This window comes from Sphaeramia orbicularis, chromosome 21 (genome assembly GCF_902148855.1).
Source record: "Sphaeramia orbicularis chromosome 21, fSphaOr1.1, whole genome shotgun sequence".
Taxonomy (NCBI): domain Eukaryota; kingdom Metazoa; phylum Chordata; class Actinopteri; order Kurtiformes; family Apogonidae; genus Sphaeramia; species Sphaeramia orbicularis.
Window position 1 is genome coordinate 12,727,634 of NC_043977.1, and position 15,498 is coordinate 12,743,131.

A 15,498-nucleotide genomic window follows, 5' to 3' on the forward strand; every position below is an offset into this window, starting at 1 on the left:
GTTTTGTGATTGAAACAGCAAGAAATTATCACAGCTGACATGTGATATTGACTCTTAAAATAATTTTTGTAGCAACTTCCGAATGAATTCTCCTCCACATTTAATCTTTCATAAGTAATTTTCCTCCATTATGATAATATTATCCTCTGCATTTTACATTTTTTTCAGTGAAATCAGGTATTTTTCTATATTTACTTGATTGATCATGCACATGTTCACAAAGTGTGATTCAATGATAAGTCTGATTTAGTGCTTTGTGTCTGATTCTATACATTATACATATGAAAACAAAACTTTAATTCTTGCACTTTAAAAACATGCATATTTATTATGACTGGACTGCACTTTTCTGACCTCAAACTGTATTTGGGTTGGTGTGTTTAGTATTTATATTTATATTGGCATTATATACTATGTTCATTAAAGTGCAATGTCCCTTCCAAATAAATACATAAAAAAGACATAAAATGACTTTTTCAACAAAATATATCATTAATTAAACATAAAAACAAGTGTCTACATCATATCTGATGCTGCTGAGAACCTAAGAAACTACATTTTACCTGACTTATCTCACCATAATGATAGCGTTAGTGCTCATAAAAAAATAAACATTTTTGATTAGTAGATGGTTTTGATAGCTGGTGACTGTTTAGGTCTTTGAAGGTTAATACCATGACAAGAATATAGATCAAAACTGTGCTTTCAAAACAATTAGCGCTGGTATTTTACCTAAACAGAAAATGATCTACACATTTGATTTCTTGCCAGTTTAACCCATCAAGACCTAGTGCTACTTTTGTGTCAGCTCCCAAATGCTTTTTTTTTTTCTTTCCATTTAACCTTTCTTAAGTGATTTATCACCATTTATTATAATATTATCCTCTGTATTTTGTACTTTTTCAGTAAAAATCTGGTATTTCCCTATATTTAATTACTTATCATGTACTTTAATTATCAATGTGAGATTACATTTGAGGGTCCTTATACCAAAAACAGAGAAAACCTAAGAAAAATTGACTTTTCCAGTAAAATCTATCATTAACTGAACGTAAAAACAAGCGTCTCCAGCAACTGTCATTTATCGAAGTACATTATACATACATATAAATTAATTATTTAATTAGTGAAGTATGTATTATACATTTTCGTTTCATGGAGTGATTGTTGGATCTATGGATTGGATGGATCTGTGGACTGTGTTTGTTCTTCAGACTGAAATAAAAACAACAAACATGGGTTTTACTGGTGAATCAATGTTGTAGAAGTTGACAGTGTTTCCACGGTAACTACGGAGCCATTGAACGTCCAAATGGGTCATATCTGATGACCATGAAAAGATGACAACCTGTATTTTACACCAATTATTAACATGTGTTGATAGGATTAGTGGATCAACAGGTATGGAGCATTTTAGATCAGTAGATTATTTGAGTGGCCGGTGGCTGTTTGGGTGTTTATGGGTTAAAGGAGCAGCTGGCTGTAAACTGGGGAACTGAGGCATTAGCGTGGCAGCCCACTGCAGTGTTTCCCCCCCGATGCCTAAAGCGGTCCAGTGGCACCGTCAGCGGAGGACTTTCATAATGACACTTGTTTGAATCCTGGAACAATGAGCAGCGGCTGCATTTCAGCGCTGGCATTGCAGTAAAACGGTATCACCAAAGGGAGCGAACTTTACCCAGCTGTGAAATCTGCCTCTCGGACAGAGATGTGAAGGAAAGAAGGGAGTGGGGAAAAAAAGAGGGGATAAATGAAGTCAATAGGACATGACTGATGCTGATAGGTGGCCACGTTTAACACTATGATTAAAGTGTTAAAAGCTTTGTAGTGAAAAATCCAAACCAGCTTTTAACATGGTTAAAACAGATTTGATCATCTTTAACTAAATACATGTGGAGGATGACACTAAGAAGAAGACTAAACGTTGGAATTTCTTTATTTTATTTCAGGAAGACTTCATTTCATTGTTTCATGTTCTCTCTGACACACTGTTATTTTATGAATAATTTGTTTAGAATTGACCACATATTTTGTAAATTTTTAACTTTATCAGTATTATTATGTCCGACAAGGAATGGCAGAGGTAATGTTTTCAATGGGGTTTGTTTGTTTGTCTGCTAACAAGATAACTAAAAAGTTACGAACAGATTTGGATGAAATTTTCAGGAAATGCTGATGCTGGCACAAGGAACGAATGATTAAATTTTGGTGGTGATTGGGGGGGGGGGGGGGACTGATCTGTCCAACACTGATTGTAACTGACATGTCTGTCTGTCTGTGTTGGCCAGGATGCTCTTGCAAAAGACATTTTTAATCTCAGTGAGACATTCCTGGTTAAATAAATGTTAAATAAATATATAATAATAGTAATAATAATAATAATAATAATAATAATAATAATAATGGATTGGATTTTATATAATGCTTTTCTAGACACCCAAAGTGCTTTACATTATTGATCCATTATTCATTCGCTCTCACATTCTCCCTCTGGTGGTGGTAAACTACATCTGTATCCACAGTTGCCCTGGGGCAGACTGACAGAAGCATGGCTGCCAATTTGCGCCTACGGCCCCTCCGACCACCACCAAACATTCATACGCATTCATACACCAGTGTGAGTGGCACTGGAGGCAAGGAGGGTGAAGTGTCTTGCCCAAGGACACAACAGCACATGGACAGAGCGGGATTCAAACCACCAACCCTTTGGTTATTGGACGACCCGCTCTACCACCTGAGCCATGGCCACCCCCAATCAGAATGAACTCATTTGACAGTATTTACATTGCTTAACCAAAATGTGTGTAAAAAAAATAGAAACAAAGTACATTCCTGGTGGTGTCACCACAGGCAACAGTTAACCGTCAACTTACATGATAATAATTACATACAAACAATGGTGAAAACAAAAAACTGCAATACCACAAGTGGTAGAGAACAGCAATAATTACATACCAACAATGGTAAGAAAAAAAAAACAAAAAACTACAATAGCACTAATGGTAAAGAGCAGCACATACAGTACCAGCAATGGCAAGAACAATACCAGATGGTAATGGACAACACAGACCAACTAGATGAGGAACAACAAGCACATATTAACATCTAAGACAGAATATTTATGGAACATCAGCTTTAAGACCCTCCATCTTTATACTGGGACCAGACCATATTTTTGTACAGCAGTTCAAATCTGTGGATATTTTAGCATTGCCACCATGATGACAGAAATCCACCATAAACTAGGGCTGCTTGATTACAGAAAAAAAAAAAAAAAAAAATCACAATTATTTTAGCAATAATTGAAATCACGATTATTAAAAACGATTATTTGCTAACCTTAAAGTTTTTTTTTTCTTGCAAAACAATGTAAAATACACTCTTTAAACATAAATAAAGCTTTAAAACACTAAAACAAAGTATGTTCACTTTTGTACGAAACAAAAAAATCTTTGAATGCAAATAAGTGTACTGTAAATTCAAGTATGTTTCCTTTTGTAAACAAATAGTGCACTGGAATTAAACTGCTCTAGACTTGCCATAGAACTGTAGCAATAAAAAAAAAAAAAAAAAACTCACATAAAGTGCAAATTATAAATTCAAGTATGTTCAATGTAGTATGAAACAGTAAATTCAGTGGCGTGCCGTGAGGTTTCAGTTCAGGCCTTCTGTATACATCAGCCATCTATAGAATACGTACGTTAGGGTTATACAGGTTAGGGTTAGGTTAATACGGGAGTTGCAGTGTAAAGAGATTCGGAGACTGAAGATTGCATTGCGGACAAAGTTGTAGACGGAGTTGTTTTTATGTGTTTTAGTTTTTCATAAGATTATGATAAAGGTGGCGGTGGTTAAACTTCAGATGGTTACAAAGGTTTGTTGTGTTAGCGGTCGATGCGGACACAACTACGAAACACTTTTTGCATGTGATGTGTTTTTGCTCTTCGTCTTCTTCATCAAACCCAAAGTGATTCCATACAATTGAATTTGACTTGCCTTTTTTGTTTATCAAGCACTTCTGCTGTGATTCTCTTGCCGTTTTTCCAGACCGCTAGGTCCAACTGTCCTCTTGGGGAGGATCTGCCGGCTAGCTGGCAGCAGTAGCTTAGAGGGGGGCGGGGCAGAGCAGCTCATGGTAGCTTGCGTGCGTGTGAATTAAAACAACTCAAAATTAATAATCGCTTTTTCTCGATTACATAATTTTTGTAATCGTTGCGTGTAATAATCGAAATCGTAATTGAATTTCGATTAATTGCACAGCCCTACCATAAACCTAAAACAAAAACACAACTTGCATACAGTAAACACTTGACCTGACTTTACCATCCATTTTTCTCCACACCCGCACAGACGGACTTCATCTACCATTACCAGCTTCTACAGTCACATGGCACTAAACCCCATTATATAAAGAAATGGGAAAAATAATACACGGGCTGGAATAAATTAAGCAACCATCTCAGTATAGTCCAGCACCTAATCACAGCTGCAGTTTCACCCCTGGTCTGTTGATTGCGATGCAGCTGTGTGCGCAGCTGCGAAAAACCTCCCCAACTCATGTCATGAAATGAATTGTAATCAACTCTACCAGGACATCTGGTTCTAAATGATGGGAAAAAAAAGCAGCAGAGACTTGAAAGCATTTTCAAAAACTCAATTAAAGCTACTTTGTGTGTATAAAAATATACACTACAAATAAAAAAGTTCAGGATATTTTTAATTTTTGGGCTATTTTTTCAGCTGGGATTCTTGCACAGCGCTTTTTACTTTTTTGTGTGTGAATTGAAATACATTTTTTTTAACGACCAGACATAGTTTTATTTACAAATGGCAAAAATGACAAAAAAAAAAAAGACATAAAAAAAAGAAATATCCTTAACTTTTTGTTTGTAGTGAATGTATTTCTGCATAATTTTCTTTGTCTTATTTCCTAGAAGTGTGGTTGGCTATGTATACAAACTTGTTAATATTATTATCCATTTTTTACATATTTATTTATTTATATTACTTTGTTTTTTCTTTTTCTTCCTTTCACTAAGCATTATTGATACCCTTATTCTTCTCAAAAAAAAAAAAAGGAGAACAGTATATTTTGTACCATTGACGTCCTGTATATTATCTTATGAGACTGTTCTGAATAAAAATTGAAAAAAAAAAAAAACAAAAAAACAAAAACTCAATTACAGCTACTTTGTGTGTATGCATATATATGTATTTATGCATAATTTTCTTTGTCTTATTTCCTAGAGGTGGTTGGCTATGTGTACAAACTTGTTAATATCATTATTATTATTATCAATTTCATACATATTTATTTTTCTCTTTCTTTTTCTTCCTTTCAGTGAGCATTATTGATAACCTTTCTTCTTCTCAAAAAACAAAAAAACAAAAAACAACATACTTTGTACCATTGATGTCCTGTATAATATCTTATGAGACTGTTCTGAATAAAAATTTGAATTAAAAAAAAAAAAAAAAAACATTAATGAAAGCTACTTTGTGTGTATACATATATAGGTATTTATGCATAATTTTCTTTGTCTTATTTCCTATAAGTGTAGTTGGCTGTGTGTACAAACTTGTTAATATCATTATTATTATGATTATTATTGTTATTATTGTTATTATTATTATTATTATTATTAGTAGTAGTAGTAGTAGTAGTATTATCCATTTCTTACATACTTATTTACTTATATTACTTTTTTTTCTCTTTCTTCCTTTCTGTGAGCATTGATACCCTTTTCTCTTCTCAAAAAAAAAAAAAAAAGAAAAGAGAACAGTATACTTTGAATCACTGATGTTCTGTATATGAAAGTCCTGTTTTTTTGTGTTTGTTTGTTTATTTATTTATTTATTTTATTATGTTTGTATTTATCTGTTTGCCTTTTAATGTGGACCATGAGTCTGAAATAAAACATATCTATCTATCTATCTATCTATCTATCTATCTATCTATCTATCTATCTATCTATCTATCTATCTATCTATCTATCTATCTATCTATCTAATCTTATGAGACTGTTCTGAATAAAAACTTTGAATTAAAAAAAAAAAAAAAACTCAATTAAACCTGTTTTATTTTATTTTGGGGAGTGAAAATTGCATCATCCAGTTCTGTAAATAATTACATTACATTTTGTTCAAGCCACATAAAAGTCAGCGCTTATTATCACTATCCTACCCTATAAATATCAGTGTAGTTTTGCTTTAATTAACATCAAACTTAAGGTGTGTTTACATTTTACAGCTATATTTTCCTTTCTTTTCTTTATCCACCACACACCTAGAGTCGAACGCTGTACTTCCACTGATCTAGACAACACACACATCTGCCCACTGATGTTGTATCGGGCCTTTATGTGGACTGAAAGGAGGTTTGACAGTCATGAAGGTGTGTTGTATGTACTGTAGGTTTTCTCAGCATGTGCCGCTGCCTGTCATAACCCAGAGCTCATATCAGAGGGGTGGGGATCAAACCTCCACCAGGCTAACCTAGGTAATCTGTCACATCAAGGGTGCAGCAGGTGGTCGACCACGGAGCTACACAACACGATACAAACACCTCCACGCACATCCCATCACACCGACACACAGCGCTTGTCACTATGTACAGAGTTTACAGTGTATTAAAACCAACACAGTCATTAGTGTTTAGTACAGACAGCTCATAACCACTTATTCTCCTCTTTCCTGCACAGTAAACACACAATAATTATATTTAACAATCCTAGATTAACTATAAATCACACAAAAAATTGTCCTTTAAAGGGGTCATATTTTGCTAAACCCACTTTTATTAGTCTTTGGTTCATTTATTTGTGTATTTGGACCCTAACAGTTAAAAAAAGTTTGAATTTGAACCCTCCAGGTGCTGCACAACTATCTTTATATTAACCCTTCGGTGTCTGAGCCTATTTTGGCTGTTTTTAAGTACTTTTGATTTTACCTTTTTAATACTATACAGGGTGGGGAAGCAAAATTTACAATGAACATTTAGTTGTTTTTTCTCAGCAGGCACTACGTCAATTGTTTTGAAACCAAACATATACTGATGTCATAATCATACCTAACACTATTATCCATACCTTTTCAGAAACTTTTGCCCATATGAGTAATCAGGAAAGCAAACGTCAAAGAGTGTGTGATTTGCTGAATGCACTCGTCACACCAAAGGAGATTTCAAAAATAGTTGGAGTGTCCATAAAGACTGTTTATAATGGAAAGAAGAGAATGACTATGAGCAAAACTATTTCGAGAAAGTCTGGAAGATACTATTAAAGAAGAATGGGAGAAGTTGTCACCCGAATATTTGAGGAACACTTGCGCAAGTTTCAGGAAGCGTGTGAAGGCAGTTATTGAGAAAGAAGGAGGACACATAGAATAAAAACATTTTCTATTATGTCAATTTTCTTGTGGCAAATAAATTCTCATGACTTTCAATAAACTAATTGGTCATACACTGTCTTTCAATCCCTGCCTCAAAATATTGTAAATTTTGCTTCCCCACCCTGTAAATAGAAATGTTTACTATACCCATGTTTGGTATCTTTTTTTTTTTCAGCACAACTTCATCTGTCCCATCTGCCTATTATTTTTTCACTTTAACCTACTATATCAACACAAAAGGACAAAAAACACACAAAAAATATAAAATCCGATTTGAAAAAATGTATATAATTTATTGCACAAATAACACAAAGATGCTTAACAAACCTTTTCAAAGACTTTAAAAGTGAATATTGGTTCCAAATATTAAGTATATAAAATAAAAATTGTAATGAATTAAAATTATACTCAAATATTTGACATAAAAGCAGATCTTTACATTGGTGTTTTCTCTGGTTTTCTCCCCCTCCACCCACCACCCCACTCCTGGTTTCCTCATCCAGTTCAGGTGGGAGTCATTCTCACCCTTACCTGTAATGCTAATGCAGTCTGTGGATTAGAATTCGCAGATTCGGCTTGTGTTTTTTTGTTTTGAAAAAGGACAAAAAAATGACAAACATATGGTCAGAAATCTAGCGCCTGCTTTACATCGCTATAGTAATGCTATATCACTTGTTTGCTTCAGTTTCAAACTATCATATCTCCGGTTGTATTTGCTCTATCAACATCCAATAAAAAGTGGGAGAGTGTTTCAAGTTCGCACTTTCGAATGCAATTCTCCCCAGTGGTCTACGTGACTGAATTCCAACATGACAAACGTGTTGAAAATGTCATGCGATTCAGTCGCGGGCCCGTGACCATGGTTAACCTAAGGGTTAATTTTGGCAAAAATCAAGTGGATTTCTACAACCCGTTTTAATTCCTGTTTTATCTGTTACATCTATAACTACTTTTGTCATGACATCTGCATATATAAGGTCAAGACTTCCGACGAACATTTCTCCGAGTACAACATAATTGTTTATCAGCAGCGGCGGTTGGAGTAAAAACTGAAAATATGTTCAAACTTCGAGCCATTTACTTAAAATGTTCAGTTGTTGGTTGAACAGGATAGAACAGCACAGTCAACAGCCTGGAGGGGGCGGGGCCTGAAGTGGCTGATGTGCATTTAAAGGGCCAGTGCTCAAAACGACCTTTCTGGTGTCATTACTCAGAAATAGGGTTGAAGATGGACCTGTGGAGTTGAATTAATGAAGAATTCAGACCCAAGCAGAGCATTTACAGTTTATGTAGACCACAGGGAAATGTTTTAAAATGCATAATTCCATTTTAAAAAAAGCAAAATATCACTTCTTTAAAATATTTGCCAAGCCTTTAATCTGAAAACCCCCATTCAAGCACTTAATCTGTGTGTTATCCACGTCATATTCCAAACATCTTCACTAATGCTCCATGCTTTACAAACAGAAGCCCGGCTGAGTGTGTTTTTATTTCAAAATTATAAGTTTGGACATTTTCAGGGGGATTTTTCAGAAAAAGCAATGTGTTTTGGATGTTTTTATCAATACGAAAGCACTGTTCAAGGCTATTTATTCAATTCTGCACTTTAAAAAAACTGTTGCTTTTACTTAATTACTGCCTTTATCTGAGTATTCTCAAACCATTAAAAAAAAAGTATCAAGTAGCATGGTCGTTTCTTTCAAACGCCCTGCCCTTTTCCTCATGCAAACACATTTTGGATGTGATCTCACACACAACAAAACAAAAGGTTAAATGCTAATTTGAGATGCCAGAATTAAATCCACTTTTCTGAGCCATGGATTGCACCACTGGTCCAGACATGCTGAAAAAATGTATTTTAAGTGTCAGAATTTTTCTTTAACCCACAAAGACCCAGTGCTAGTGCTACTTTTATGGCTGTTTCCAAATGAATTTTCATCCTCTATTCAACCTTTCTTAAGTGATTTATCCCCATTTATGATCATATTATCCTCTATATTTTGCATTCATCACTGTAAACAATGTATTTTCCTATATTTCAATTCCTATATTTTATTTATGTGTTCTGTAAATTCAAATGTTATTCTATCAAAACACAGAAAACTGAAGACAAAGTGATTTTTTCATTAAAATCTATCATTAATGGAACATAAACCAAGTATCCCCATCCACTGTCATTTATAATAATATTAATAATAATAATGATAATAATAATAATAATAATAATAATAATACATCGGTTTTATATAGCGCTTTTCCAAGTACTCAAAGACGCTTTACAATAAACAACCAAGGGACAAACATATGTCCAACGGGTAAACAGATACGAAGTTAATACTAAATGGTAATCAAAGAACAAATACAGAGATTTATCAAACTCCATGGGTTTTACTGGTGAATCAGTAGTCGCTTTTCCATTGACCCTCAAATTGTGAGAATATAACTTGCGCATAAAAATTTACCTAATGGAAAAACGACAATTTCACAAAAACTCTTGCTTTTTGATTAAAAGTTTTTGCGCTGGCAAGAGGTGGTTTTTCGGGCTTAGTGCAAATGTTATATTGTGCAAAACTGCAATGGACAAACCCTTTTCCACAGCTAGAGTAATGTGAATAAAAAAAAAAACAGATGTTGATGGAAGTTACAACAAGCAAAGAAGTGTGGACACACCAGGAAACTGAACAATTTTTTTAAATTTAGTACGGGATAGAGGGGTAATATATAATAATAATGAATATATCTGTAAATCAACACCATATTTACGTTCATCGCCATGTTTATGGAATGACTTCTCGTATCATCTCACGATAATAACTAAACAAATCATTGCATTTGTGATGTAATGGAAAAACCAACATTACGCACTTCTGTTTTTTAGTCATTTAGTAAATATTGGTAAAGTTTTGCGCAGATGTCCAATGGAAAAGCGAAAAATGTTGTAAAAGGGGACAGTGTTTCCATGGTAACTACGGAGCCTCTGACTGTCCAAATGGGTCATATCTGATGACCATGAAAAGATGACAAACTGTATTTTTTACCAATTATTTACATGTATTGATAGGATTAATGGATCAACAAGTATTAAACATATTAGGTCAGTAAATGGTTTAGATCGCTGGTCGAGGTTTGGGTCTTTATGGTTTAATGAATGAATGAATGCAGAGTAGATACGAAGCGTCCTTTGTGTATAAGCACCTAAATCACTAATGACCTGTGTGTGGTGACAGCAAACACTCTTGACCTTCTTTACATTTAGCAAAGTGACCCAGCTCGGTGCATCCTCCAAACATAGCTTCAGAAATCCAGATGTCAGTGCATTAGCCTGGGTCATTCATCAGAGCGTTGGGGTCGGCCTCAGATACAGTATCTGCTCCTTTCTAATCTCAGTGACTCCTGCAGTCTCATTCTGCTTTGTACTGTTTCTAATGTGGTTTTGTGTGGGTCCTATGCAACACGGCTACGCTTCTCCAGATCCTTTTCATTTACTTTTGTGCTGAAAAACATTATTAATGCTTAACGACACTCTGAAAACCATGCACGCATCAAGACCAGTGAAACTACAGTCATATCATAGCCTGGTCAACTCTACTGCCAAACAACTACTAATGAAATTGTGTGTATTATTTCTTTTTAGGCATTTTATGATCTATTGTTGAAGTAGCCCCAGTCAAATTGGACACAGGAATCTCAGCAGTAGCTTCGATACCAAAAAAAAAAAAAAAAAATACAGGACAGTTGATTTGAGACGCAAAACCAAAGTGTGATGAATTGGACAAAAAGTGTGAATTTGTTACAAGTAAATAACAGAATTTTTTTGTAAATAAGTCCATTTCTACAGTGACTTGCACAAAGCTTTAGGGTATCTATGTGCCATCAAATTAACAGTCTTAAACACTCTACAAATGAGATTTCATCTTGCTTTCCGGAAGATTAGCAGCTAACAATAATGGACAGTGTGGAGGAAAACACAGGAGGGGAGTGAAGCATGGAGGCAAATATACAGTGGTTTACTTCTACAACAGACAGTCAGCAACAGAAGAACTACTGTAGTTGTGTGTATTTTTTTTTTAACCCATAAAGACCCAGTGTTACTTTCCTGGTAGTTCCCAAAGGAATTTTTCTCTGTATTTAACCTTTCTTAAGCAATTTATCACCATTTATTATATAATATTATCCTCTGTATTTTGCATTTCTTCAATAAAAATCAGGTATTTTCCCAAATTTAATTGACTGATCATGTAGATGTTCATAAAGGCGCAGATTAAAGTTTATTGTCATATCATCAGAAACAGAGAAAAAATAAGAAAATGTGATTTTTTTCAACAAAATCTCTTCTTAGCTGAACATAAACCCAGTGTCTCCATCCACTGTCATTGATCCAACTCCATGGGTTTTACTGGTGAATCAATGTTGTAGAAGATGACAGTGTTTCCATGGTAACTATAGAGCCTCTCAACATCCAAATGGGTCATATCTGATGACCATGAAAAGATGACAAACTGTATTTTACACCAGTTATTTACATGCATTGATAGAATTAATGGATCAGTAGTTATTAAACAGTTTATTTTGGCAGATGATTTTGGTTGCCAGTGGTTGTTTGGATCTTTATGAGTTAAAGAGGGAATAATTGATCCTTCCTGAAATTATGGTATGAAAGTCATTTTATATATATTTATGTTGCCCATCAGGATGCTTAACTCTTTAAAACCTGATGTGTCATCACTGACACACCCTGCACATATGCAGTTTGGCTCTAACTCTTTCATTGTTTGTGCCATTGGAAAAATTCCAACAGTTTCTGAAACCTGAGACGTTGCGCTTTATAGGTTTTATTCGGTCATTATGGTAATTTCACTCATGATTGTACTAGAGGCCATTTTAGCAGTATTATAACATGCAGTAAATTGTAAATGATTGCTAGATTTAGAAAGATCTGGAGAACAAAAACTGCTCTGAAAAAATGGGCAAAAGATCTCACTCACAGCATATTTTCAAACTTTTTAGCCAAAACAAGAAAAAAAAAAGTCCAAGCAGAACATTTTAGGCTTAGGGTTTAAAGGGTTAACAGACTGATAACTCTTCTCTGGGACACTGCTAGCAATTGTGGGCCCCATGAAAGTTAAACATTGTGGGCCCTTTACAAAATTCAGTATGTTGTCGATTTGTAGGAGTGGGGGGGGTTTGGTCCAGAACTAATGTAACTAACGCTGGCGTGAAGCAAAAGTGAAACTTAACATGCTTTCAACATTTGACTCCCGGCTTCTACAGTGGACCTTACATGAAATTTTTACAACTTCTAACCTGTATCCACTGGACCCCCCCTCCACTGCCCTGTGGCCCCCCCAGAAATTCTGGGCCCCATGAATTCGTCACGTTCACCCCCCCCCCCCATTTATGGCGCCCCAGTGTCTTATATTACACAAGTGAAGGAATAATGTTGTGTTCATGGACTAGACAATACATTCACTGTATTCTGGTTGATCAAACCCAACCCAAAGTGGTGAAATCATTAAATATTGTGACAGCTTTGAATAAAAACACATTACCACATTTTGATTAATGCTCCATTAAGGAGACTGAAGGAATAAGAGGAATTAAAGAAAGATAAGAAATCTTACCGATACATGAGCCATCCATCTCCTCATATCCAACGCTGCAGACACACCTCCCCAGTGGAACCAACCAGTCGCCATCAGCTCCACAGAACAGTTTGGGCGTGTCTCTTTCTTCTGCATGGTCGATGCATGCGCCCCTCACCTCCACCAGCGAAGACGAGTCCACACGGGGAACAGTGTCTGGAAACGAGGCCAGGTTCCTCAGAGTGAACGGACATTTCTTATAGTAAACCCTCACCGAAACCAAAGCAATGCAGGCGCCAATGTCCTGGAAAGCCAGGTAGAAACCCTTCCTGGTCATGGGTCCCACCTCCCGGACCTCCGTGTTGAGCTTGAGGATGCGATCCCCCAGATCCATCTGAGTAAAGCTCTCGTCAGCAGCGATGGTGTCGATCTTGGTGTACTGCGTGGGCTTGAACTTGACGCCGTGAGCTTCGTCCGTCTCGTGATAGAAGAGGTTGAAGGTCTCTTTGCAGGTTCCCGACACCCAAGGGATGGAATTGCAGTCACGCAGAGTGAAGCGAAGCTCAACGTAGATCTTCTGGGCAGCCTGCCGAGAGATCCAGTTGGAGCGAAGCCAGTTGTTCTGATTTGGCTCCATCACGTTGCACACCTGGAAAGTGTGGATAGGCCGGTTGTGTTCATCCATCTCCGTGATGGCATCCCACTGCATAGAAAATAAGAAAAGACGGGAGGAAGGGAGAAGGAGGGGGAAAGAAAGGTAAAAATTGTAATTAAATGATAAGAAGAAATGTTTAAGGCTCTGCTAGTGGCCATGATGAGGAAACACTAGTCATTAAGGAAGTGATGGAAAGAATGAACAACACCCACATGTTTTTTTCAGACTGGGGTACAAATAGAGTCCATCGGTTCAGTGAAGGAAAAGATTTCAATTAATTTCCAACAGTTTTCTGCTATTTATGAAGCACTGGGTGTGTAAAGCTGAAATGTGATAATTTTAACGAGAAAGAGAGCACAAGTAAAGTCAAGTAAAAATCAGTGTGATGATGGAGGTAATGACTTCTAAACTACTTTCTTAAGCATCCGACTGCATTAACACTTTTGTCGTGGCAATACTAGACTGATCACTAATAGCCCGACCAGGAATCCTTACATATTTCACAGTAAATGTCTTGAAATTTGGACTGTTTCAATATTTCTGAATTTGCATTGTGTATTGTGTACGGTGTTTTGTGGGAATTTTGCACTTTGTTTGCTGATTTAAATAAATAAATAAAATGTAGCCATCATTTTTACACACTGGCATGGACTAATCAGTTGGTTAAGGATACATTTTTGGGTCCATGATATTACAAATACATTCACCGGCCACTTTATTAGGTACACCTGCTCAACTGCTCATACGCAAATATCTAATAGGTCAATCATATTGAGCAACGCCATTCATTTAAGCTTCTGAGCATGGTCAAAACAATCTGCTGAAGTTCAAACCAAGCATCAAAATGACAAAGAAAGGTGATTTTTGAAGTGCCAAAGGGGTTAGTCTGGGTATTCCACAAATTTCTCACTTCTGGGACTTCCACACACAATTATCTCTAGAATTTATAGTGAATAGTCCAAACAAAGCGAATTATCCAGTGTGAAGTGAAAATGCCTTGTTGATGCCAGAGGTCAGAGCAGAATGGCAACGGTAACTTGAATAACCACACGACTGGCTACAATGGCAACATATACAGTACATTTACCTACAACTTTATTTGGTAAGTGTACTGTATTAGGTACTCGTATTAGGTACTGTACTGCACTGTAAGACCGAGTAAGTTGAGTTTACTATAAAATTTTAGTAAACCGGTTACCTTAAAATTTTTAAGTAATGAAGTATTGAAAACTTGAGTGTATTCAACTTAAATGCTTGATTTGAATGGAATTGCTATTTAAAGTACAACACACTAAATGCTAAGTTAATTTAACTTAAAATTTGTTGCAATGTCAATTGCTTTGTTTAATCATTAGACTTAATATCATCAGTTCATTGTACTCAATTCAAAGTGGATTTAAATTAAACTATTTTGCAATATAAATTCTTTTATTTATTCACTTTAATACATTGTAGCAAGTATGGAAGTTAGGCAGGAAGTTAGCTCAAAGTAATTTGCCAGTACAGGAAGTGCCTACAGTTTGGCAAAGCATAAAGATTCAAATAAAACCAAAACAATTACAGATGAACAGGAAAACCATTGTTGGGCCTATGGCTCTGACTCATGGTGCAGCTCTACAAAAATACAAAAACAAACACAAAAAGACCAATAAACATTGTCGTACACATATTAAGTCAAAATTAGCACTAACAACACAACCCCGCTGAACCCCTGCACAGAAAAATAATACATTTTCAACAACATGCCCAATACCCACAATGCAATGCGGAGATAAAAAGGTGTGGTCATGACTAAAACTTAGTGATTTAAATTCATTCAACTCCAACTTTTTTGTACTTTCGACTATGTCTACAAATTAGTAGAATATACTT

The 15,498-nt window shown here is 35.7% G+C and overlaps 1 protein-coding gene across 1 annotated transcript in view; it reads right to left on the reverse strand.

Annotated features, from left to right (window-relative positions):
- LOC115412182 (ephrin type-A receptor 6-like) overlaps positions 1-13,680 on the reverse strand; it is a 417,601-nt gene extending 403,921 nt beyond the window's left edge. Inside the window, exon 1 of the mRNA XM_030124523.1 lies at positions 13,011-13,680. Within this exon, the coding sequence (XP_029980383.1) occupies positions 13,011-13,680 (670 nt within the window). The remainder of the gene's footprint in view (positions 1-13,010) is intronic.
- Between the last annotated feature and the right edge of the window lie 1,818 nt (positions 13,681-15,498).